This window comes from Vulpes lagopus, chromosome 21, assembly GCF_018345385.1.
Source record: "Vulpes lagopus strain Blue_001 chromosome 21, ASM1834538v1, whole genome shotgun sequence".
Taxonomy (NCBI): domain Eukaryota; kingdom Metazoa; phylum Chordata; class Mammalia; order Carnivora; family Canidae; genus Vulpes; species Vulpes lagopus.
The window spans coordinates 44,776,373-44,799,601 of NC_054844.1; the positions used below are offsets into that span (position 1 = coordinate 44,776,373).

At 64.9% G+C, this 23,229-nt stretch overlaps 1 protein-coding gene across 3 annotated transcripts; it reads right to left on the reverse strand.

Annotated features, from left to right (window-relative positions):
- Positions 1-96: 96 nt before the first annotated feature.
- Positions 97-20,064, reverse strand: ZNF385A (zinc finger protein 385A). 3 transcript variants are annotated; one of them, XM_041736838.1, is made up of 8 exons: positions 19,983-20,064; positions 14,028-14,164; positions 6,399-6,509; positions 4,807-4,969; positions 2,563-2,805; positions 1,836-2,005; positions 1,625-1,720; positions 97-1,416 (listed from the first exon to the last, which is right to left on the reverse strand). In XM_041736838.1, the coding sequence occupies exons 1-8, from the start codon at positions 19,990-19,992 to the stop codon at positions 1,186-1,188; spliced, it is 1,161 nt and encodes a 386-aa protein (XP_041592772.1). In that variant the 5' UTR covers positions 19,993-20,064; the 3' UTR covers positions 97-1,185. The 3 variants fall into 3 exon arrangements, with proteins under 3 accessions (XP_041592772.1, XP_041592773.1, XP_041592774.1); XM_041736839.1 differs by lacking the exon at positions 19,983-20,064 and adding an exon at positions 15,213-15,317; XM_041736840.1 differs by lacking the exon at positions 19,983-20,064 and having other exon boundaries at positions 6,399-6,522; positions 14,028-14,309.
- Between the last annotated feature and the right edge of the window lie 3,165 nt (positions 20,065-23,229).

Genomic DNA, 23,229 nt, shown 5'->3' on the forward strand with positions numbered 1-23,229 from the left:
GGGACCTGCCGCCGCACCTGCCGGGCCCTCCCCGCGCGGGCATCTCCCACCGGGCCGGCCCGCAGTGGGGCCAACATTGAGAGTCCGAGCCTGGGGGACGGAGGGCAACGAATCCAGACTTTATTGTCAAGGAGAGGAGGAGAGGACGTGGGGGGGCCGGGGTTGCTACATCGTCAAGCGTAAGAGTTGGTGGGGACGGGAAGGCCAGTGGGGCCCGTCCCCCTCCGGGTCGGCTGCTGGCGGGGCTGACGACACGGAAACCACGGGGGGCAGGGAGGTCACGCCCCGCCCGAGTTGTGCAGTAGTGGGTGTCTGGTGGGGGGACAGCCACGAGGTCTAGGAGCTGGGACGGGGGAGGCTACAGACTCAGCGAATCCTGCGGAAAGGGCCGGGGCGGGGGCGAGGCTTCTATTGCTTTTTGCTCACAGTTTTGCGGAAGGCGAGGCGGGGGTGGGCTTGGACTGGACACCCCTTGCCCCCCTCGGTACCCCTTGGGCGATGGGTGCTGGTGAAAAGAATGGAATCCAGACTGGGTGGGGAGGAGGAGGTGAGGGAGGGGCCTGTGGGGGCATCTGCTTGGTCCCACCCAAGTGCCGGAGATGCCCCCGAGCGGCCCCGTGGCCCCGGGGCCTGGGGCGGGCAAGGTGCGCCGGGCACAGTGAGGTTGCAGGCGGGGACACCGAAGTGCTTTGGAGGGACCCAGGACCCCGCCTGCTCCCCTCCCCCTGCGGAGGACGGGGGTGTTCACGGAAGCGCTTCAGTTTGGGGGCAGGGGGCCGGAGTCCCAGAGTCCGCTTATTGCCAAGAAAATCCATTTCTGCCCCCCGGACTCCGACCATGGCTTGTGAACCCCGTTTTGTGCTAGGTTTGGGGGGGAAGGGCTGAATGGACATGGCTTTTGGGAGGGGGGGTGTCTCCGAGGGGGCTCGGGGGTGAGACGGCCCCCCCTTTTCTAGGGGAGAGGGAAGGGCAGGGGGCGGGGTTCCCTGAGATCTGGGGTGTTCCCCCCCTTCTGAAGCCCCCCTCCCCCGCTACCCCTCCCCTTTCCTGGAACCCCGTACCTGGGGCGGGGGGCAGGAGAGAGATCATTCAGGGAGTGCCGGGAGTCGGGGCAGGCTTGGAGCCCGGAGGCCTGGGTCCCGGCTGGAGGTGGGGGGTCGCACGGGAGGGGGCTGGGGGTTCAGGTCAGTAGGGGGAGAAGAGGATGGGTCCGTGCGCAGTTCGGATGGGCCCGGGGGCCGGGTGGAGCAAGGGGTGGGTGATGGGCGGTCCCTGGAGGAGAGGCGCGGCCGGGGCGGGGCGCAGGGACAGCGGGGAGCCCGCGGCCGCTGCCATCACCGCAGCCACCGCCAGGGGACTGGGGAGCAGGCCGCCCGCCAGGGACTTGGGCAGCTCCTTGGAGAAAGTCAGCGCGCCCTGCAGGGGGGAGAGGGGCGGGGCGCAGGAGTCACCCCGCGGCCGCAAGCCGCCCGCCCCCTGCGCCCCCCGCCCCCCTGCGCCCCCCCCGCCCCCGCCCCCCCGCAGGTCCCCTCCCCCCGCCCCCCTGCGCCCCCCGCCCCCCTGCGCCCCCCCCGCCCCCGCCCCCTGCGGCCCCCCCCCCCCCCCCCCCGCCCCCAGGCCTCACCGCCAGCTCCGCGGCGCCCCTAGGCTTCTTGTGACGGCTCAGGAGCGGGTTGGGCTTCCCGGCCACGCCGTCTCGGTGCCGCCGGCTGGAAATGTGCTGTGGGGGTGCGTGGAGGGGGCCGTGAGCCCGGGCAGACCCTGGAGGTTCCCCCTTCCCCTCCGTCCTCAGGGAGCAGCGCTCCCCCAGCCCCTGGGGACGGCCTTGGGCCCACCTGTTTCAGCTGGACCTCCGAGTTGACCTTGACATTGCAGATCTCACAGTGGAAGGTTCGGTCCTGGGCAGGGGCCTCTGGTTCCCCGGGAGTGGGCGGCCCCAGGCGAGGGTAAGCTTTGATGGGGCCCAGCCCACTTCGGGCCTCCAGAATGGTCTTGTGCTTAGTACCTGGGGTGCGGAAGGCTGAAGGTGAGGGTGGAGGAAAACCCTCCAGGCGAGGCTGAAGGTGAGGGTGGAGGAAAACCCTCCAGGCCTACCAGGTGACAAGCATGTTCCCAATTAAAATATGAGCCGGGATCCCTGGGCAGAGGTTTAGCAGCGGCCTTCAGCCCAGGGCAGGACCCCAGGGTCCCGGGATCCGGCATCGGGCTCCCCGCCAGGAACCTGCTGCTCCCTCTGCCTGTGTCTCTGCCTCTCTCTCTCTCTGTGTCTCATGAATAAATAAATAAAATCTTTAAAACAAAATACGAGGGAGCATCAAGTGTGGGGATTTTCCAAGCCCCTTGTGGGTGCCCCCGAACGCAAGGTGGGTCGGGGCGGGGTCGCAGGTGAAGAGGTTAAGTGAGGCAGAGGAGTTAGCTAAGGAAGGGGGCACATGATGAAGGAGGGAGATGGGCTGGTAAGCCTCGGAGGGTCCAGGAGGTTGGAAACCAGCGGGGCTAGGAGGTAGGGAGCAGGAGTGGGCTGAGAGCGGGGAGTAGGGGTGGGGGTAGGAGAGGCCATACCTTTGTTGTGAGCCTCAAGCTGGGACAGGGAGTTCACTGCCACCTTGCACAGAGCACAGTAGAGCAGCCGCTTGGCCTTTTCTTCTTCTTCTTTGCTGCCCCCCGGCAGGGCAGCTGGGGCTGGAGTCCCGCCTTCACCCTTGGTTGTACCCTGACCAGTCTCCGGAATGCTGGGAGGAGATGGGGAGCCAGGCTGTTTCTCTGGGGATCCCGGGGCTGGACCCAGTCCATTCTCCATGGAAACTGTTGTTAGGGGAGAAACAGAGGGGTCACCCCAGATGGTTTCGGAGACGATTCCTTATGTGGAGGAAACCCACCCTCATTTCCTGGAGGGCAAGGGCCCAGGAGTCCCCACCCTGTGACAACATGCATGCTCTCATGCCCTGGGCCGGAGCCAGATGTGGTCTAGCTGCTGCAGGCTGGGTGTGAGGCTCCAACGCCTGGCTCATGCTCCAGAAGCTGGGAACGGTTGAGGGGTCCAGCCCCAGTGGCCTCCTTTTCAGGGTGAAGCTGGCACCCAGCCTGGCCACGGGGAGAGGCATGGAACAAGGACTTGCCCCTCAATGGCCTACCACCCGGCCTGGCTGCCTGCCTGGCCAGCCCCTTCCCAGAGTCCTGCCCAGTCCCTGGGGAGGCCTGCCAAAGCGCTCTAGGAAGGGGCAGGCGCAGCCCGAGGAGAGGTCAGGAGAGACAGTTACAGACGCGGCAAAAGGGCCATAGAAAGAGCAGAACCGGAGAGGGAACAGGGATGCAGGCTGCTGTATAATTCATGGCTTGATTAAAGATGCACAGGCCGCAGCCCTCCGCGCTGGGCTCTGGCCTCTGCGCGGGGAAACTCTAGCGCTCCCTCCCGTTCTTGCTCCAGCGGCCGATCCAGTTTCCGGGTCGTGGGGAGGCTGGCAGCGGGGGCGGGCCCGGGTGGGGGGCCCTGCCCGCGGGTGCCTCCGCTTATCCACCCTGTGCCGCCTCCCTTTATTTCTCATCTGTCTCCCAGCACCTCCATTTCACCCCAGGGGGCGCACCCCATCTCAGTCGGGGTCGGGGCTTCATGGTTTACAAAGGAGGGCAGTGTCCCGGTCTCCTCAGAGATCAGCCAGTGATGGGCCTCGCTAAATGAGGTAATAAGACACATAAAGCACCAGAACAGTGACAGCCAAGAGATGTCAGCCACCGCCGCCACCACCACCCCATCCCCATTTTATAGAGATGTTGCCAAGTTAAAAAAGGATGATCAGGGCAGCCCGGGTGGCTCAGTGGTTTAGCGCCGCCTGCAGCCCAGGGCCTGATCCTGGAGACCTGGGATCGAGTCCCACGTCAGGCTCCCTGCATGGAGCCTGCTTCTCCTTCTGCCTGTGTCTCTGCCTCTCTCTCTCTCTGTGTCTCTTTCATGAATAAATAAATAAAATCTTAAAAAAAAAACAACAACAACACGATGATCAGGCTAAGAAGCGGCCAGAGCACATCAAGACTCCGCTGCCTGCCCTATCCGTGCCCCCGGGGGTGTGCGCGCAGTGGGGTCCTGGTTCCCACGCCGGCGACGCCGATGCCTGCTTCTCACTCTACTGGGGGTGGGCCCGAAAGGACAGGCAAGGAGAAGAGGGAATGGGGGTATTCGGGTCCTCCGGGGTGCTCATGACCGAGAGCTGATGTAATCCCAGGAGGGGGAGGCTCGCATCCTCCTGCCTTGATACGCCTTCCTTTCAATTTCTGGGCTGGGAGCGTGATGGAGGGTGGCCACCAGCCATGGGGGAGAAGGAATCTCAGACTTGCTTTTGGTAAACCTGGAAGAGACCTGGAACATCTTAAAGTCTCATTCCCAGGAAAGACCACTTTGGCCCAAGGAGGTCCGGAGACCACCTGAGACCATCCAGGGGGTGGCTGGGGTCTCCTGAGCTCTCGGTCTCCCCGACGGGGAACCCTGGGGGGCAGGCCCTGGGCCGTCCTGTTCCCTCCCTGCCCCCCCCCCAAGATGGAGGAGGCTCTCCCTGGATTGGAGCGAGTCTGGCCTCACCCTAGCCCCTCTCTGAGTCACTAGGTGGCGGGGAGGACAGACGGGGGGACGCTGGGGCGGGAGTGGGGGTGACACGATGGAAACTCTGTATCATTGTGCTTGGCTCCAGGACTCACCTTGGGTAGGGTGGGGTGGGGGTGAGGAGGAGGGAGATGAAAGCAGAGGAGACTTCTGGGAAGAGGGGAAGAACCGAGGAGCAGTGGAACCAGTGGGGGGGTCGGGTTCGGACACACCTGGACGGGCCGCTGCAGCATCCCCGTTTGGGGGGGTGCCGCCCGGGGGAGCTGGGTCTCCGGGTTCCCGGACGCCGGGCTCCCTGCCTCGCGTCTTGGCAGCCTCGATGCCTTTGACTCTTCGGGCGTGGCGATTGCCCTTGTAGTGGGCCTCAGCCTGGCTCTTCAGGGGCGAAGGAAGAAAACGGAGCCTGAGATCACCTTCCAGCTGCCCGTTCTCCCCGCCGAGCTCCCTCGGGCCCTGGGGTGGCCTCGGCAGGCTGCGGCCGTCTCTCCCCGTGCCGGAGAGGCGTGAAGCCCCGGGCCGAGGAGGGCGGGTTACTCCTGGGTTCAGACTAGCTCCTCAAGGTCGAGTAGCGGGGGACCTGGGTGCTCACCTAGGCCAGGCTCCTCCCTCCCGCCGCACCCAGGGCCCGGCTGCTGACTCGCGCTCTCACCTGGGTCTGCGTGAAGGAATCCTGAACCCAGCCAGCCAGCAGCCGTGCCCCCTGGCTCTTTGTGCCTGTCTCCCGACCCTGGGCTCCAGCCTTCACTGCCTCCGCACTCAGGCCGGGAGTCCCAAGAGCCCTGAGGCCTGGGCTCTATCCCGACTACTCCCCCCTGGTTCTCATTTTTCCTGAAGCCTCTGTGGACACCCTGGAGGACCCTGGCCCCAAGCCCAGCTCTGGAGATAGAGAGAGACAGCTGTCAAAACACAGCCACTTGGTCAGGGAGCGGAGGGGAGGGCCAAAGAGTGGAGGGCAGCCTGCATGCGCCCCCTGGCCCCCTAGTCCTCGACCCTCCACGGCGAGGGGAGCCAGAGCTGGCAGAGGGGGCGCCGGGGTGCAGGTGAAAGAAAGACCTAAGCTGAGTTGGTTCTGGCTCCACCCCCACTCCCATGTGCATCTCCTGTTTATTCTGAACAATATACAATCCCGGAGCCACAAGGTCACCCAGACAGGGACACAGTAGAAATAAAAAAAAGTGTGGATGGGCAGGAAAACAAGATCGACAGCCCAGGGGTGGGAGGGGGAGCAGTCTGTGGAGCCCGGCATCGCGGGTGTGTGCGTGTGCGCGTGTGTGCGCGCGTGCGGACTGCGGAGAGACACAGAACAGGGCTTACTTCCCCCTACTCAGCAGAATGAAGCTCTGCTGTTTTTCCCTAAAAGCTCTCAGAACTTGTGCCCCGCAAGTCCCCGGTAGGCCCACACGCAGTCCCAGGGGAGCCCCAGAGCGAGGGCGGCTGCGAGGCCTGCCATCTAGGTGCTGCGTCTTGGGGGGCTTCCGTGCATGGGCAAGGGTGGCGGGGGGAGGAGGCCGGCAGGTCAGAGGGGCGGGCGGCAGGGGAGGGGCCCGCGAGGCCAGGGGGGCGCAGGCCGGCAGCGGAGTCGGTGCCCTAGCGGGGCCCGGGCCTCATGGCCCCCTGCGTGCCCAGGCCCTCGGCCACGGCTGCCCAGCGGCGGCCTCCGGATGGCCTGCTGCACGTCGAGCCCACGGCCCCTCCGGGCCCTCCCGGCCACCCCCCCCCCGCCCTCCCGCCCCCTGCCCTCCCCGGCCCGTGGCCCCCAGCGCCCGGCCTCTGCCCTCCCGCCGCGCCACCGGCGGGCCCTTACCTGGGAATTGAAGCGGATCTGACAGACGTTGCAGGAGATGACGGGCCGCTTGGTCTTGAGCAGGGGCCCCCCGAAAGTGTGGGACAGGACGGCCTTCTGCACAGGGTCCATCTGCGGAGGCAGGCTGGGGTGAGCCGGGGCCCCAGCACAGGCTCGTGTCCATCATCCCCCACGTGGCGGCGGGGCTGAACCCGAGTCCCCGGCACCTCCTGTCCACCCCCCACTTTGCCTAGGCCTTTGGGCCTGTCCCCCGATTCCCTCCCGGCCCAGTGTCCATGGCCCCATGCTCGGGGCACAGAGGCTCCTCCCGGGAGAGCCCCGAGCCGGGCTGGGACCGGCCTCAGCTCATCACAGCCCGCGATCCAAGGCTCTTGGACCCACGGCTGGGCCCACCCACCAGGGGCCCACAGATGGCAGGTCCCGAAGCAGCCGGGCCGCGGGGCCTTCGCTGAGGCTTGGCCCCTGGCCCTGCTCTGTCTGGGGCAAGATGCTACCAAGCCGAGCTTCTGGCCCCGGGAGACAGACGTTCCCAGCTTCCCGTGGGCCCCAGGTTGCCCTAACCCGCCCCCTACACCTCTTGCAGGCAGCAAGTCTAAACAGAGTGGAAAACTCAGGAGGAAGTAGGTGGCTGTAGCTAATAAAGGGGAATTAGTAGGGGAAACTAGAAGCCGGCTGGCCTGAGGCAGCCGGGAGATCTTCTGAACTCTTTGCCTGGGGCAGGGCTGTGGGGCTGGGTGTGATTAGGAACAGTCTCTGCCCCCACCCTGGGTCAGCAGATGTGTTTGCAGGCTCCTGCCAAGGGTTCACATGAGGAGGGGAGAGGGTGGGAGTTTCTCTCTGAGGCCTGCGGCTATCAGGGGATGAAGCCAGGGGCCTAGAGACGCGCACGGAAACTGCCTCCCTGCACAGTGCTCCTCCCTCTGGCCCCCGGGCGGCCAGGGAGAGGCAGGACTGGACTGTAGCCAGGCCGAGGAGGATTGAGTGATGGCTGGGACCTCTAAGAAGGGAACCAAGTAACAGCTGAGGCCTTGTCTTTTAGGTGGAAGGGCCAAGTGAAAAATAGTTGCTGGGGCTTGGGGTTCCTTAGCTCTCAGCCGAGCCCCTTCCCCGTGCCCAGGTCTTCAGGGGCTCCCAGGAAGACAACAGACAGAGACGGGGACTTGAAGCGGGCGGAGGAAGGTGGTTGGACTCCGGAGAGTCCACATATCCTGGCTCTCCCCCGGAGCCCCCCCTGGCTGCTTGGGGGCAATGTCGGGGACGGGGCTTCGGATCCCCGAGAAATGGCAGTAGAGGCGAGAGCCGAGACCGCGTTCGGGTGACCGGTCTGAGGGACGGGTGTCCCGTCACTTGGTCTGCCCCTGGCTGGAAGCAGCCCCTTTCCTTTCAGTAGCTCATTTTTCACCTCCTGGAAGCCCAGGTCCTAGTCAAAGAGAAGCCAAACAAGGGAAGAATGGGTGTGACTGTGTGTGTCTGGGCAGGCTGTGATCAATCTGTGCATGGGTGGAGTGTGAAGGAGTGTCATGTGCTGTGTGTACATCATTGATGCATCAACATTTCTGTGTCGGGGGCTTTGGCGACGCCATGAATGGTCAGGTTGTGTAATCTTCAGCTGTGTGTTTATCTGTGTGAGTGCATGATGCGTTTGGCAGAAAGAAAGACAGACCAAGTTGGAGACAGGCTTTAATCAGAAAGGGGAGACGGGCGACTGCTCTGGGGCTCCCAGTCTCCAGGCGTCAGTCCTCCCTATCCAGAGACGCCCCCGCCCCCTGCCCGGGGGAGTTCTCCTCAGCCCCTGCGCTTCCTCCCATGCTGGGTGGGGAATGGAATTCAGCCCAAACAGAAACCCAATCTGGGCCTGGAAACCTAAGTCGATGACAGCAGCAGGGAGAGAGGAGTGGGATGGAGAGGGGACAGCAGAGGCCCCAGTTCTGTCCTGCCCCACCCATCACCCCAGCCTGCTCCCCAGAGCGCCCTGAGGACGACCTGTGGGCTGACCATCCCAATGTCCACCCTGGGAGAATGGTCCCTGCCCCACTTGGGTCCCTCCTCCAGGTGGAGAGCCTTGCCTCCTGCACACACCCATCCTCAGGTTTAAGTCCAGAAACATCAACTAGGGGTGGGGGGTGGGGTGGGGTGGGGAGGAGGGCATCAACCCAGGGCCGGGGGTCCTTCCCAGCCTCTCCTCCAGGAACTGAGGAGACACCAGGCTGAAGGTGAGGGCTCCTGGGCCCAATCCCTGCGCAGGTGGAATGTGAGCCACCCAAGTGCCGCTCCAGGCCAAGGTCAAGAGGCCCTGGTGACCTAGATGAGGGCTCTCTGGGGAGGGGGGAGGCCAGCAGCTCCCACAGCCGCTCCCCTCCAGAGCCCCTTCCCCGGCACTGCGGCCTAGACACGGCCTGGAAAGGTCGGCACCGCCTCTCCCACCTGCCCTCCAGCAGCAGACGTGAAGGGGACTCCTCCCTGAAGCTGGGGCAGAAGGAATCAGGAAGGGCAAGGGGGAGGGAAGGGAGGAAACCAGATCAGGAACACGAGGGGGGTGGCATGATTGGATTTCCTTCCACTGCCCTTTATCTGATGGAAGCCGCTGCCCCCTGTTGGAGCGCCCGCTGCCCCGTCCCCCTCCCCCGCACCCCACAGAGGTGGAAGGGGAAGGAGGCTGGGATCCCCGGGATGGGGAGACCTGAGGGACTGAACTAGGAGAGCGAGCGGCCTAGGGGGGCCTGAGGAGCAGGTGCAGGCTGGGGGGAGAGGTGATGCCGGGATGGGGTGAGGCGTCCAGGCGCGTGGTCACCTGGGGGTGCACGTAGGGCTGATGGGGAGTCTGAGCATCTGGGGGCCGCCGCGACCGAGAGGCCGAGGGGGCCCGCGTGGTGGCCGAGTCGGGGGCGCCGGCCGCGACCCGGGGACTGCTCGGGGCCGCGCCAGTCATGGGGGATGGGGAGAGGGACGGGCCCGACCGGGGCCGGGGGCCGGGGGCCGGCGGGGCGGGGGGGCTGCGGCAGCGGCAGCGGCGGGAGCCGGGGAGGGGCGCCGGGGGGCTTACCCTGCGGGGCCCCGGGGGCCGCGACTCCATGGCCCGGCGTGGCGGACCCGGGCGGGGCACCCGAGCCGGGCCGGGCAGGCCGGGGACGCGGCGCTCGTTGCCCGGGTGGCTCGGGGCTGTGCGGCCGGGCCGGCCCGGGAAGGGGAGGCGGGGCCGGCGGGGCCGGCGGGGCCGGGAGCCCGCCCCGGGGGCGGGGCGTGGGCGGGGCCGAGCGCGTGGGCGGAGCGGGGCTCGGGGGCGGGGCCTGGGGCGGGGGCGGGGCCTGGGCGGCGCGGGGCGGGGCCTGGGCGGTGCGGGGGCGGGGCCGAGCGCGGGGGGCGGGGCTGCGGGAGGCGGGGAGGAGGGTGTCCGCGTCCAGGTGCGGGTTCCGGGGCAGACCTCGGGCCGGCGAGCAGGACCCGCCCGGTGACCTCGGTCTCTCCGCCGGGGACCCTGGCTGGGCGCGGGGTCCCCCCCGAGCCTTGGGCGACGCGGGGTGTCTAGCTCGGCCGCTCTCCCCTCCGCCATCCCTTCGGCCCCGGCCCCGGCCCCCGGCCCTTTGCCACAGCCTCTCCTCCAGGGCCGCAGACGCCCCTCCTGGCCCCCCTGCTCACGGCCCCTTCGCCCTTCCAGGGAGGGGCAGTCGCGCCCCCGCACCTGGGCGTCTGCTCCCTAGCGGGGTCCCGCGGACGGTGGGGCTGCGGGGGGCCCGGAGCAGGAGCGACCCCAGCCCGCGGACAGGGTCCCTAACCCGCCGCCGCCCGCCGCCGCCCGCCACCTGCTGGACAGCCGCGCTCCCAGGACCGCCTGCTCCGAGCGCTTGCTGCCCCCTGGCGGCGGCGGCGGGGCAGCGCGGGGCTGCGGGGAGGGCAGGGCCGCCCGCGCCCCAGAACCCCAGGACCGCCCCGCCCGTCTGCACCGCTCACCTCTCCCCTTCCCCTCTGCCCAGGACAGGCGGTGAGTGGAGCGGGGGACCGCTCGCTCTCTTCGGGAGACAACGGGGAGGTCCCAGGGCAGAGGGAAGCCTGATGTGGCCAGGGGTGTAAGGGGAGGGCGGCCCCAGCAGCAGGGAGACCTGGAGCTCTCAGCCCAGGGAGGGGGAGGCTCTGCGAGGAATAATAAAACCTCCAGCAGCACCAGCACCAGCACCAGCACCAGCACCAGCACCAGCACCTAACGTCGGCTGAGCCCTTGCAACGTGCCAGCCCCTGTACCCAGCTCTTTGCGTGGATTATCTAATTTGATCTCCACCGCTATTCAAAATAAGTCCTACGATTATCTCCATTTTATAGAGGAGGGAGCCGAGGTTTAGAGAGGTCCGACAATTTGCCCAAGGTCATAAGCTAGTTAAGTGGCTGGACTAGGATTTGACTTTAAACCTGGGCAGCCTGACTCCAAAGCCACGTACCGATCGGCTGCACGGTGCCGCCAGAGGCCCGGCTGCAGCTTTTCTGCAGTCCTCGTTCCCCTGCGGAATTTGACACTATCGATGCAGCCCGCCACGCTCGCTCCTTTGGCTTCTCTACGTCTAGGGAGCCAGGTTGCATCCCTGCCCCCTCCAGCGGCGCCTCCATTTCCTTAGCTGGAGCCTCCCCCTCTTCCCGCTGCCCGATTCTGCTTATCCCAAGTGCCCGAGGCCTTGGCCACACCACCTCTCTCTCTCTCTCTGATCCTCTCTTAAATAAAAATAACGGCAATAACGTGGTCGCAGCAGCTAACGACTCTGAACCCTTTGTGCATCGTGGTGGTGAGACACGGTTCTCACAACAGCCTGCTGCGTTACTTCTCTTACGATCTTGTCCTACAGCTGGAAAAATTCAGGGTCAGAGTCGCGAAGCAGCTTGCCTGAGGTCGCGCAGCCGGTAGTGTTGGGAGGCCCGCTCAAGTCCTGCCAGGCAAATGCCAAAGTGGGTGCGGCCGGCACTCCCAGCGCATCAGCGCTCATGGCTTTACATTTATTTTTTATTTTATTTATTTTTTTGTTTTATTTATTTATTTATTTTTTATGGCTTTAAGTTTAAATAGCTAGTCCCTACTAGAGGCGGTGGAGCCGGGAACTCCGGGGGAGTCAGCAACCGCGCACTTCCCATGTGCATGGACTAGCCTTGTGGCCTTGGGCAAGTCACTTAACCTCGCTCGCTCTGCGTTTCCTCATCTATAAAATGGGGACAAGGGCAGCCCGGGTGGCTCAGCTGTTTAGTGCCGCCTTCAGCCCAGGGCGTGATCCTGGAGACCCGGGATCGAGTCCCACGTCGGGCTCCCTGCATGGAGCCTGCTTCTCCCTCTGCCTGTGTCTCTGCCTCTCTCTCTCTCTCTGCGTCTCTTTCATGAATAAATAAATAAAACATTTTTTTTTTTTTAATGAGGAAAATGATGGGAGACCTCAGGGTAAGTGTGAATGTGCTGTGCAGGCGGGGGAAAGTATTTCCAGCACCTTCTGCTCCGGTCAAACTGAATCAATTGCACTTCCTCATGTGCTCTTTGCTAGCCCTTGTTCATGCTATCGGCTCCCGTCTGGAATGTTCTCTAAGGCCCCTTTTAGAATCCTACTAATAATTCTTCAAAGCCCAAATCATCTGTCCCCTGGCTCCGGGTTCGGTCCTTTTTTCCTCTGTTCTCTTTCTCCCGCTCAGCTCTGGCTGGTCCCTCAGGCACCACCTCATTCAGCAAGTCTTTCTCGACACCCCCTTGGGTTCCCCTATAAGCTAAACGCTTCTGACGCGGCTCTTTTCACACTGTGGGGTACCTGCTAACTTGTTATCTTTCCTACCAAGCACGGGCTCCCCAAGGGCACAAAGTCCTATGTCCCCTGGCACCTGGCACAGTGCCCAGCACATAGTAGGCTCCTAACGTTCTTTTTTGTTCACTCGAGTCACTGTCAGCGTCTCTGTCCCAGCATCTACAACCCTTGCTCTGTTTTGTGTTACAGGTCGCTGCAGACATGTCTACGTTTCTCTCCCGAATATGAGCCCTTTCGAGACTGGACCCTAAGCGTTTACCCTCACGTGTCCATCGTGTCTAGAACAGGGCCTTGCTTACAGTCAGGACGCGACTTCGTCATCTGTGAAACAGGATGAAACAACAGCTTCCCCAGGGGTCGCTACAAAGCCTGAGACCCGACAAACGCTGCACACCTCAGGGTGCAACGCAAATGTTCACCCGGATTCTCTGGGAGGAGTTTGGAGGAAGCAGCTGGAAGTAAGGGGAGCTCCGTGGGGGGTCAGAGGCTGTGGGTTCACGTCATTCCTTCGGCACATACTGTGTCAGTTGAGGTAAATGACGAAAACCTTCGGGCCGGGGTCTCGGCCCTGCCGGCTGCGAAGCAGGAAGGACAACGTCCACCTTGCCGGGTTGCGGTGAAGACGCAGGGAGATGGGTTAGACACAGCCGCCGCCCGGTCGCCAGTCCGCGTTTGCGGCCGCGGGGCTTGCGGGGGCCTAGTCGGGCCGTGCCGGGGTCTAGCCAGGGCCTGGTGGGGGCCTTGCCGGGGCCTTGCTGGGGCCTGGCCGGGGTCTAGCCAGGGCGTTGCGGGGGCCTTGCCGGGGCCGTGCCGGGGCCGTGCGGGGGCCTTCCCGGGGCCTAGCTGGGTCCTAGCCGGGGCCTTGCCGGGGCCGTGCCGGGGCCATGCCGGGGCCTATCCAGGGCCTAGTCGGGGCCTAGTCGGGACCGTGCCGGGGCCCTGCCGGGGCCTGCGGGAGCCGAGCTGCCAGCTCCCTCCAGCCCTCCGGCTCCAGCCCACTCGCCCAGCCCCAAATCCAACCGTGTGCCGGGCATTTCTGACTCAGTGCCGCTCGCATACCAGCTCGCCGGGTCCTAACGTGAGCTCAGCGGCCTCAGCCCAGACCCGCTTCCTCCTGCAGACCTGTGTCCCCCGCCAAGGTGACTTCATCCAGCCACAGAGACTTGAATCCTGGGGTCCGCCTCGATCATCCTCTCTATTCTCCCCCCACCCCAAGCACCAGGTGGGCGCCATGGCCTAGGAATATTTCCTTGCCTCCTCCCTACTGTACCCTCGCGGCCCTGCCCTGGCCCAGCCTCCGCTCCCCTTCAGCCAGCCGTCCCACTGCCCCGCCTCAAACACCGCTGTCCCCGAGTCCCTTTCCTGCTCAGGGATGCGGTGGCTCCCTATTTCATAGTCCATTAAGCCGGGGCCAGTTCGCTAGCCCTCCGAGGCCCACCCCGCTGGCCCTACCCACCCAGCTGCGTGCTCCCGAGAGCTAGAGGTTAAGAACAGACGGGCAGGCTTGGGGCCCTGCTTATTCCCTCCTCTGGATTCAGCACCTGTCGCCCCTCCCACCTGCCTGTAGTCACAATCAGCACTCCGGGCCCCACTGCTCTAGGTGGTGGGCTCCAGCGGAGGATTCACATGAAGCCCGTAGCACACCTTCTGGCTCATAGTGGGACCCGGGCAAATGTCAGCTCCTGTTGTTGCTAACCGTATAGCAGAGAGCCAACAGCGCTTGCAGCGGCCTGGGAGCCAGGCAGGTGGCGTCCTCAGAGGAGGTAAGGAACCAGGTGCAAGAGGAAAAGAGGGCAGGGGTGAGGTGGAGGGACAGCAGGGGCCAGGGTCTGGGGGGGGTAAGGCAGGCAGGCAGGCTGCTACTCACAGTGCTGTAGTTGCTGAAGAGGCCCAGGGTGGGGGCCGGCTCCAGTGGGAAGGGCAGGATCTGCTTGAGGTCCAGTGGGGGCTGCATGATGGGGGGCTGCCGAAGCAGAGGGAGGGGCCCTGCCCGGCTCAGGCTGCCTGAAGGGCAGAGAAAACATTACGTGGGGCAGGAAGGTCGGAGCTTGGGAGCCCCACCCACACCTGCCAGTCCCACTCCCCAGCAGGCGCCCCCACACCAGAAGTGTGACCCCATGCACACACACTTCCCCTGCTCGCTGGCTGGCTCGGAGCTCGGAGCAACGGAGCACAGTGCCCTGTGGGCCCAGGGGAGGGTGCAGACCACTCCTTCCCTTCTGGGTGGTTTTCACTTCCCCCTTCTCCAGCCTCCCTCCCCCAAGACCTTTAGGCATCTTACAGACCCAGGAAGAGCTGGATCAGCAGGGCTCGGGAGCCCCATGGCTCTGGTCACTCCCTTCTTCCGGTTTGGTTTTCCCCCAACGAGCCCCAAAGGCTAGGTCTCACCCCGGGGAGAACAGAGTCGGGCGGGTGATGCATCCCACTGCCCAGAGGGGCATGTTGAGGCCTAGACTCGGAGGAGGGCTACTGAGTCAGGCTGCCCAAAGAGCCGTGATTTGTCCCAGGCGTAATTCCTAGTGAACTGTGACATCGCCGGGGATGGGGACCAGGTGAGTGGCGTTTGCTCCGGGCCGTGGGCTGCCTGGGCGCACTCTCAGAGCCCCCGGCCCCAAACTGCCCCTTTGTCTCCCTGGGAGGGTTCAGCTCCAGCTCTGCAGGAGGAACCGCCACCCAGGCCTCTGGGAGGGGAACGCCTGGGTCTGACCCCAAGGGGAAATGAAAGTCCAGGCGAGCCCCTCCACTACCCACCCACCCCTGAAGCCTTCTCCTCCCCTCAGAGCCACGGAGGAACCTTGCCAGGCTCCAAAGGGGGTGGGCCAAGGCCCTCAGGGCCCCCGTGGCTTCCGCTCGCCCAGCTCCCTTCTGCGGCCTCGCTGTCCTGGCTGCCCTTCACTGCTCCAGCAACCCCCTGCCAACAACGGGGGTTCCCAGGAACAAAGGCGAAGCCAGGAGGCTGCAAGCCTGGCCCCGTCCTCCCTTGACCTTACTGGGGCAGAGGGTACCCCGGGATCCGTTCCTGCTCCCTCCATAGACACTGCCCTTTGCATACCTTCAGTCCCTGGTGCCCGCTGCCCCCAGGCAGTGGCCTGGCCCTGGCCCCCCAGGGGCCTGGGCCTGACAGCGTCCCCTTCCCTCGGTTCTGCCCCCTGCCCCCACCCTGGCCAGCCCCCTCCCCCCCAGTCCAGTCAGTAGACTCAGCCAATCAGAGCCCTGGAAAAGTGGGGCAGAGGGGAGGGCGGGGGAGCAGGGATTAGGGAATCGGAGGCGAGAGGGAGGGGGTGGGGAGGGCTCAGGCACAGCTGGGGGCAGGGAGCTGGTCCAGAAAGGTCTGGAGGGGTCTCTCTCTTCTGCCGGGGTGGGTGGCCAGGGTACCTGAGGTCAAGGCTGCCGGGAGCTTGGGCTCTAGACGGCTAAGGGTTGAAGGAAAGGGCAGGATGCTTGGCTTTGGCCCTCGGGCAGCTGGGGGTCTTGTGAGCCCTGTGTGCCTTCCCTCTGCCACCTGGGAGTGGGGATGGGAGGGGGGAGGAGGACGACAGACAGACGGAGGCTGGCGAAGAATGACAGAAGCAGGGGTGAGCGACTGAGAAAGGAGACATGGATCCTGAGACAGAAAAGGATAGTGAACAACGGAGAGATGAAGGGAGTGACATGAGAGAGAAAAAGAGAGACTGTGCTGAGAAGCTGGGCACGGAGCTGGAGGCCAGGGCAGACAGCCGGGAGGAGGACAGAGGGGGCGAGAGGAGGCAGGGACAGCCCGAGGGGCGTGTGGCCTGGCCCCCCAGGGCTTCTCCCCTCCGCGTGCTCCCCCGCCCCCAGCCTGGCACACCAGGGCAGCCCTAACGAGCCCCGGGCAGCATCAGGAATGGTGAGAGAAACCTGAGCGCTCCCAGAGTCCCAGGCACCCAGCACCCACCCTAGCAGCTGGTTCGGGGCTGGCACTTGCGCTGCCCCGGAGCAGCTCAGCTCCTTGACCCTGTCCGGGGCTCTCTACCCTTGGAGCCCCCAGCGCTCAGACACCCAGGCTCAGAAGACAGAGATGCTTTCTGGAAAAGGCAATCGAAAAACCGTGTGTTGTAGGGCCGCCGTGTGCCAGGCACTGAGTCCCGAGTCTTATGGCATTTACCCTGTGAGGCCGCTGTGGTTCCATGGGGGGCAGCTGGTAAGTACTTTGCCCATTTGACATATGAGGACACGGAGGCTCAGAGAAGTTAGGAACCTTGGCTGATGGCACAGAGCCCGGAAGCGTGCGGCTGGGATTTAAACCGAGGGCTGCGGCGGCCCGTAGCCCCGAGGGGCCCTAGTCTCACTTGGGAGGCCTGGCGGCCCGCAGGCCTGCACCCTGCGCCAGGAGAGGAAGTGGAGGGCCAGGTCCCTGCGTTTCCTGGGGTTGGCGGAAAGCAAGAGCGGCGCTTCGCGCTTCGGGTCCCTGCGGCCAGCAACTCATCTTTTCCACTGCCAGGAGCCCCGGAGGGAAGGAGGGAGGGCAGGGAGGTGGAGGCAGGGCTGAACTGAGGAGGCGCCGAGGCCAGAAAGCCAGGCGGGCACCTGGAGGTTCCTTTGCCTCCTCCTTGCTGCGGGGTCTCCTGTGCTCGAGACAGGGAGAGGGGCAGAGGACAGAGGCAGGGCTCTCGATTCGCCCCCTCTCCCTTCCTCTGAGGGCACTCACACTTGCCCCTTTGGAGGGCTTCCTAGACGCCGGGCACGGGACGTGCCCAGTCTCCCCGAGGACGGCTCCTTGGCTCAGGAGCAGGTGACTAGCGCATTTGGCAAAAGAGAACAGCAATTGGGCCTCCAGGACCGGTTCAGGGGATCGAGTGAATCCACGTAGGCTGCTGGCAGGCCGCAAGGGAGCCCACTGAGTGTTTGCTAAATAAACGAGTCCTCAGCTTAGGGATGACGATGAGACAGTCCTGAGACAGTCCGCTCCGAGAGGGGGAGGCACCTGACCAAGGTCACACAGCTAGAGAGGCTTGAACCTGTCCGTCTGGCTCCAGAGGCAGGGCTTTCAAGCTCTTCCCTTTTGTGGGTAGACTAGGGATGGGGGGTGGGGTGGGGTGGGGGGGAAGGACAGGACCCCGGGGGGCTGGGGGGCAGGAAATCAGGACTTCTGAGACCGGCTAGCTGAGGGCTTGGGCAGCTTTGGAGGGGGCGGGAGCGAGACCTGGAGTGCGTGCGAGCAGCGCACAAGTCAGGCAGGGCAGGGAGGAGCTGGGGCAGGCCACTCCGGAGGGAAGCTCATTAGAGTAATTGCCTCCAACAGATAGGGCCCCACCCGGCTCTGTGGGGAATTGCCAGATGTTTTATTAAAGACCGTTCCCAGTGCACTTTAGAGGGGGTGAACCCTCGGACCCTCGGATGCGTGTCCATCTGTCCCTTTCTATGTCCTACCTAGCCCCAGGCACTTTGATCCGCCTCGGCTTTCCTCTCCAGCGCGGAGCCACAACCAAGCCACGTCTAACTCCCATCCCACTGAGGTCTAGTCTTTTCCTTCTTCCCTTCCCCAGAGATTTCGGCCAGGTTAGAGTCCCAGCCCCTTGGCTGTCTTAGGGCAGGCCTGCGGCCTCAAGCCCTTGTGGGGAAGAATGGGAGTGTCGGCCGTGAGCTGGCTCAGGGAGTGGTCCTGTCTGGTAGGAACAGGGGCCGGGAGAGGCGTGACGGTAGGGCTGTGCTGAGTGCTGGTCGCGGAGACCGGGCCGGGCGAGAGCGAGACAGAAGAGGTACTGGGATTAGGCTTGCAAGTGGTATTAGGGCCCTAACCCAAGGTGGTGAAAAGCACACGGTCAGCACTGGGTTAAGATGGGAATTAAACTCTGGGGCCAAGGGAGGAACTGGATTGCAGTCTGGACTGGGATCTCATCTCTAATCCATCTTTCTCTTTAGGCCTTTTGGCCACTGCTTCTCCCCCAGCAATGCTTAAAATTGGGGATTGAGAGGAGAGCCTTGAACGTCTGCATCTTGAGTTCTTGACCAAATCCCATGTATCTGTTCCCTTCTGCCTCAATTTCCCCCATCTGGACAGGAGGCAGGCTGAGGGCTGGAAAGGCTTTGAAGTCAAAGATGAAAGCCACAAGGGGATGATTATGAACAACCACTTAAACATCCTTAATAACCTTAGGGTGGAGGTAGGCGGGCAGGGCTGAACGGAGGAGGTGGCTGGGAGGGGAAGGGAGAAAAGATCCATGGGAAAGCTTCGCAATCTGACAGCAAAGGGCCTCCTTCAGTGCCCCCTCTCCCCAGGGCCCAGGTGGAGGGGACAGTAAGAAGGGCCCAGAACAGGGGATTGAGCCCAGAACCACCATCTGCTTAAACCTAGGCCCACCGTCTAGATCTTGAGCATGTAGCCGGGCCCCACCTGCTGGTCAGGGCCACCGTGCACAGGGACTCGGTGGACCTCAGCATTTGGAACCTGGAAGCCTTACTAAGGGTCCTGGGGGTGGGGCCTGGACCTGGCTGGCAGGCTTCCCGGCCCTCTGCAGGCGGGCACAAGGAAGGAATTAAGGACAGTGTCCTCCAGGGAGATGTGCTGGGGTCCAACTGGTGGACCCGGGCATTTCTCCTGTGGTGGGGTCTTGGTCAGGTTTGAGCAGGTCCCTAAGGTCGGCGTTAGAGCCCACTGGCCAGGGGAAGCATTGCTCGCGCTCCCAGAGAAGCATGATGCTGCCCCTGGGGCCTGTGCCCAGGGTGGGGCCCGTGTCCCCGGTGGCGCCAACGTGCAGGGATTGCACAGGCCAGAGGAATGTGGAGCCTCTGCTCTGGGGGCCTGAGTGCAGGATGTGTGGCTGAGGGTCCCCTTCGGGTGGGGCCAGGCTTCCCAGCTGGGCAAGGAGTCTCTTGTTTGCTGGAGCCACTCGGGAGAGGGAGGCAGGCGACGAGTCATTCATGCCTCCTTTGCCTCATTCATGGACCAGGGGTGCGGAGCCTGGCGGGGAGGAGAGGCCCGAGGGGGGCAGGAAGAGCCGAAGGAAGGGGGTGAAGGAGAGGAGGGCCGCCACTGGGAGGTCACCAGGGGTCAAATGAAAGAGGGGAAGCCAAAGAGCCAGGGAGGCAAAGGGCAGAGGGACCCAGCCCAGGGCTGAGGTGGGGGCCAGGTGTCCCCAGCAGCCAGGGCAGGGGACCACAGGTGTGGGGGCGTCTCCCACCAGGAACAGGCCCAGGAACCCGCAGGGGGCAGGGGCAGAGCGGGCCTGCCCACCTCTGAGGAGGCAGCGGCCTGGAGCCCCCCAGCCCCGAGTCGGGGAGCCCGAGCACCCCAAGGCCCGCCGGTCCCTCTCCTCCCCCACCCGGGCTCCCTTCCCATGTAGGTCATGAGGATGGGGTGGCTGGAGGCCGCCCGAGCCCCGGGGCTCCCCTCCCCCTCGACTGGCCCCTGGCGGGTCCCGGTGCCCCCGGCCCAAGGCAGGGGTGGGGGTGGCGGTGGGGAAGGAGGAGGGAGGAGGAGGCCGGCAGCGGGGCCCCGGCAGCCGGGCGGGCGCGGGGCAGGTCCCGGCGTGCAGGGGCAGGGCGGTGCGGAGGCAGGAGGCCGCAGGCCCCGGGACGCCCCCCCCCCCCGCCCCTGCCCCTGCCCCTGCCCCTGCCCCTGCCCCGCCGCGGCTCGGAGCTGCCCCCGCCCCCTCCTCCTTCCCGCAGCCCTGGGCCCGGGTGGGTGGGGGCGGGGCGGGGTAGGGGTGGGGGTGGGGGGCGCACGGCCGCGCCGCCCCAGCCCCCGGCCCACATGGATATTCATGAGCCTCATGACTACGCGGCGCCTGGGGCGGGGGTCCCGCTCGCCAGGGGTCGGGGCCGCGCAGGGGAGGGGCGGGGGCCGGGGCGAGCCACTCACCGAGGATCATGCTGGGGACCGGGCGCCCGGGGTTCCGCGTCGCTGTGTCCCGGGGGCCGCGAGCCGGGCTGGGGTACCGGGGAGGAGCCGGGGGCGGAGCGGAGGCCGCGGGCGGGGGCGGAGCCGCAGCAGGTGAAGGCGGGAGGAGGGGCCGCGGGGGGGAGGGGGGGAGGGGAGGGAGGGGAGGGCGCCCGCGGTCCCCCTGCGCCCCGCTCCTGGGCTCGCGGGGTCCCCGCAGCCAGGCCGGGGACAGGGCGACGAGGTGCCGGCCGGGGCAGGGCTGCGTCTGAGCAAAGACGGGGGGGGGGGGGGCTGTGGCCTGGGTGGGACCCCCCGGGCCTCTGCAGGGTGCCAGGGGGTGCAGAGAACCCGAGGTCCTTTGTTCCTCCGACTCCGAGCAGGATGCCAGGGGCTGGGTTTCCGAGGTGAACGGTGGGGCCCGGGATCCCAGGTGGAGCTCCGGCTGCGGGTCAGACCCCCGGGTCCCCCCCGGAAGGTCTGGGGGGAAGAGGTCCCATCCGTGGGCTCCAAGGGGTGGAAGGAGAAGCTCGCAGCTCTGAGCCCGGGGGCAACCAGAAGAGGATACAGGACCCAGAGCGGAGGCTCAGCCCTGTGCAGCCCTGAGCTGGGGGGCAGCGGGCAGGGGGCGGGTAGGAGCAGGCCTCAGGCCTCAGGCGCAGGGCCCGCCCGCTGGGCATCCCCCACTAAGGTGAGCAGGGGTCCAAGAGGACTGGGGGGTGTTTGAGGTGCAGAGGAGGATGGGGACTCGGACACAATGTAGTGTCAGGGGGCTGTACCGCATGGATCTTAGGGAGCAACAGGAGGACCCACTAGAGGCGGCCACGGGGACCCCAGCATGAGGCTGGAGCCTGGGAGTCTGTGAGGTGTCTGGGGAGATGCAGCTGCTGCAGCCTGGACCTGTCTATACCTGCCCCAAGAGGGAGGGCGGCCGGAGGACTTCCCAGAATGCCATGCAGCCAGCTTCAGGCCGCCCCAGCCAGAGGGAAAGGAGGTGTGACTGGGAACTAGAACACTTGGGATTTAAGGAGGGTGGAGGCGGGGAGGAAGAGGTTGGTGGAAGGGTACGGACTGGTGTCTCCGCACAGCACAGCGTACAGCGAGGGCGGGGGGGGGATTGGGGGCTGGTATTCCGGGGGTTCAGTAGGGAAGTTGGGACTAGATGGCTAATGAAGGTACCAGAAGTTCAAGTTCCCGATTCTGGACTTCGGCAGTCTCTTGCCTTCACCTCACTGATCTGGTTTGAAGAAAGGATGTTCAGCTTAAGGGCAAGAGATTGCTGGGGGGGGCGGGGGGATGCCTTGGTCTGGTTCTGACCCGGCGGCCCACAGACCTCAGGGCCCTGCTGCCCAGATCTGGCCTTGGGAGAGGTCGGAGGGTCTCGCAGCCAACCAGAGGGAGTCCTCTTACTCTAGCTCCAGCCTCAACCCTCTATCACAAAGCCTGCTTCTCCCAGGCCCTGTCGTCCATCCTCCTGCACCCCCCCCCCATTCTTTCCCCTTCTTGGTGGACTGGAACAAACAAGAGTCAGCATCAGGCGTGGTTGATGGGTGATAGAGACCCCTTTGGCCTCCGTGTTGTCCACCCTCCCACACTGCCCCCGGGACTCTGAGTTAGGGAGGTCCCAGAAGAGGGGTTGCTGAACTCACCCAGGTGAGGCAGCTGGCTGGAGGGCGGGGTGACCTTGCAGGCAGCCGGGGGGGGGGGGGGGGGGGCAGTGTGCAGGGTGCATTCATTATTGATGAGCCCTGCACCCCGGGCTACTAATGAGCCCAGGCCGGTTGCTCTAATTGATGTCAAGAAACTTGAGACCCCCAGATCAGCTTCCCGCCTGCCAGCTGCCTCTCCTGAGCCCCCTCCCCCTCCCCGCACCCCCAGCTGCTCTGCTCCCTTCCCTGGGCCTCCTTCCCTTCGGCGCACCAACAGGCGAGGAGAGGGCTCAGGCCTTCCAGCCCCCGGCCTTCCCGGCCTTCCCGCCCCCCTGGACGGCTCGTCTCGGGATCGTCTCGGACGCGGGACGCGAGGCAGACATCCTCTGGAGGGGCCGGGAGGTGTGCAAGGGAAACAGCGGGCAGCCCGAGAGTCCCGGTCAGGGGCAGGAGGCCGGGACTAGATGCAACTGCGGGCCAGGTCTGAGCCCCAGGAATTCCCTTCTGTCCCGCGTACCCTCCGGAGCGACCCTGCCACTTTGAGACCCAGAGGCACAGGCACTACCCAGACACGCCCGTGACAGCACCCGGTACTGGCTCACTTCCCCTCCTCATTTCCTCCTGCCCCCCCACCTCGGCGAGGGCACCTCGGCTCTGGGCCCCGGGGCCTGGGTCTGGCCGCCAGTCTCCTCCCGCCCCAGCAGAGGGACAGATCTTCCTTGAGGGTTCCCAGTGCCTCCTGCATCGCCTGCCATCCGTGCAAGTACCGGGGGGCTCCTGGCCTCACTAGGTCTCTGCCTCCTTATCAGTCCCTCTTCACTTATAGGTTCTGGAAGGAAGTCCTGAGGCACAGGATTATCAGGAAGTCACAGGCTGGAGCGTGCAGCAGCCTCCAGCTCTCAGGAGAGGTATTTTTAAGGTGATGCAGGCGCTGCTGGGCGGAAGCCTAAGTGAGTAAGAGCAGCCTGGGTGATGGGGCGCAGGGGGGAGATGGACTCCAGGCGCTCCCGCCCCAAATTCCCATAAATCTGTGGCTGTGCTGCCCTCCGGTGGCTGATTCCTGGCCTAGCGCGACAGGGCCCTGTTTGCCTCGGAGAATCCAGAATTTCAGGCCCCCTGGCCTTCCTCCCTGGCCTTGGGAGAGACCCGCCTTGAAAAGACAGAGGCCCCGCGGGGCTCCCTCACTTGGACTCCTCTCCCAGGGCCTAAGGCCTGGCGTGCTGGTTATCACCAGGCTGTCACCGTCAGACAAGGCTGGACCGAGCCCTGCTCTGGCGCTCACCGGGTGACCTTGGGCAAGTTACATAACCCCTCGGGACCTCCACTTTCCCCCGAGGAAATGGGGTTAATTGCACCTGCCTCATGGGATCCTTGACAGAGAAGTTAAATGAGATAATGTATGTAAACTCGTGAACAAAGACCCTCTCTACCTACCAGCACACAAGAAGTAGTAAAAACAAGACAAAACGAAACCCTAACTGGCTTTCTTCTAATTCCATTTTGGGGCCTTTTCCCTCACGCCGTTTCATTATTCGGATTTAGAGAAGCCCAGGTGAGTGGTCGGGACTGTTTTCCCCCCA

What these genes read in the sequence shown, in the direction of transcription:
- ZNF385A (XM_041736838.1), bottom strand. An exon ending in AGATCCGCTTCAATTCCCAG is followed by an intron (nt 4,970 to 6,398) that starts GTAAGGGCCCGC and finishes TCGCCCCTGAAG; the next exon opens with AGCCAGGCTGAGGCCCACTA. An exon ending in CGGAGGTCCAGCTGAAACAG is followed by an intron (nt 1,721 to 1,835) that starts GTGGGCCCAAGG and finishes GCACCCCCACAG; the next exon opens with CACATTTCCAGCCGGCGGCA.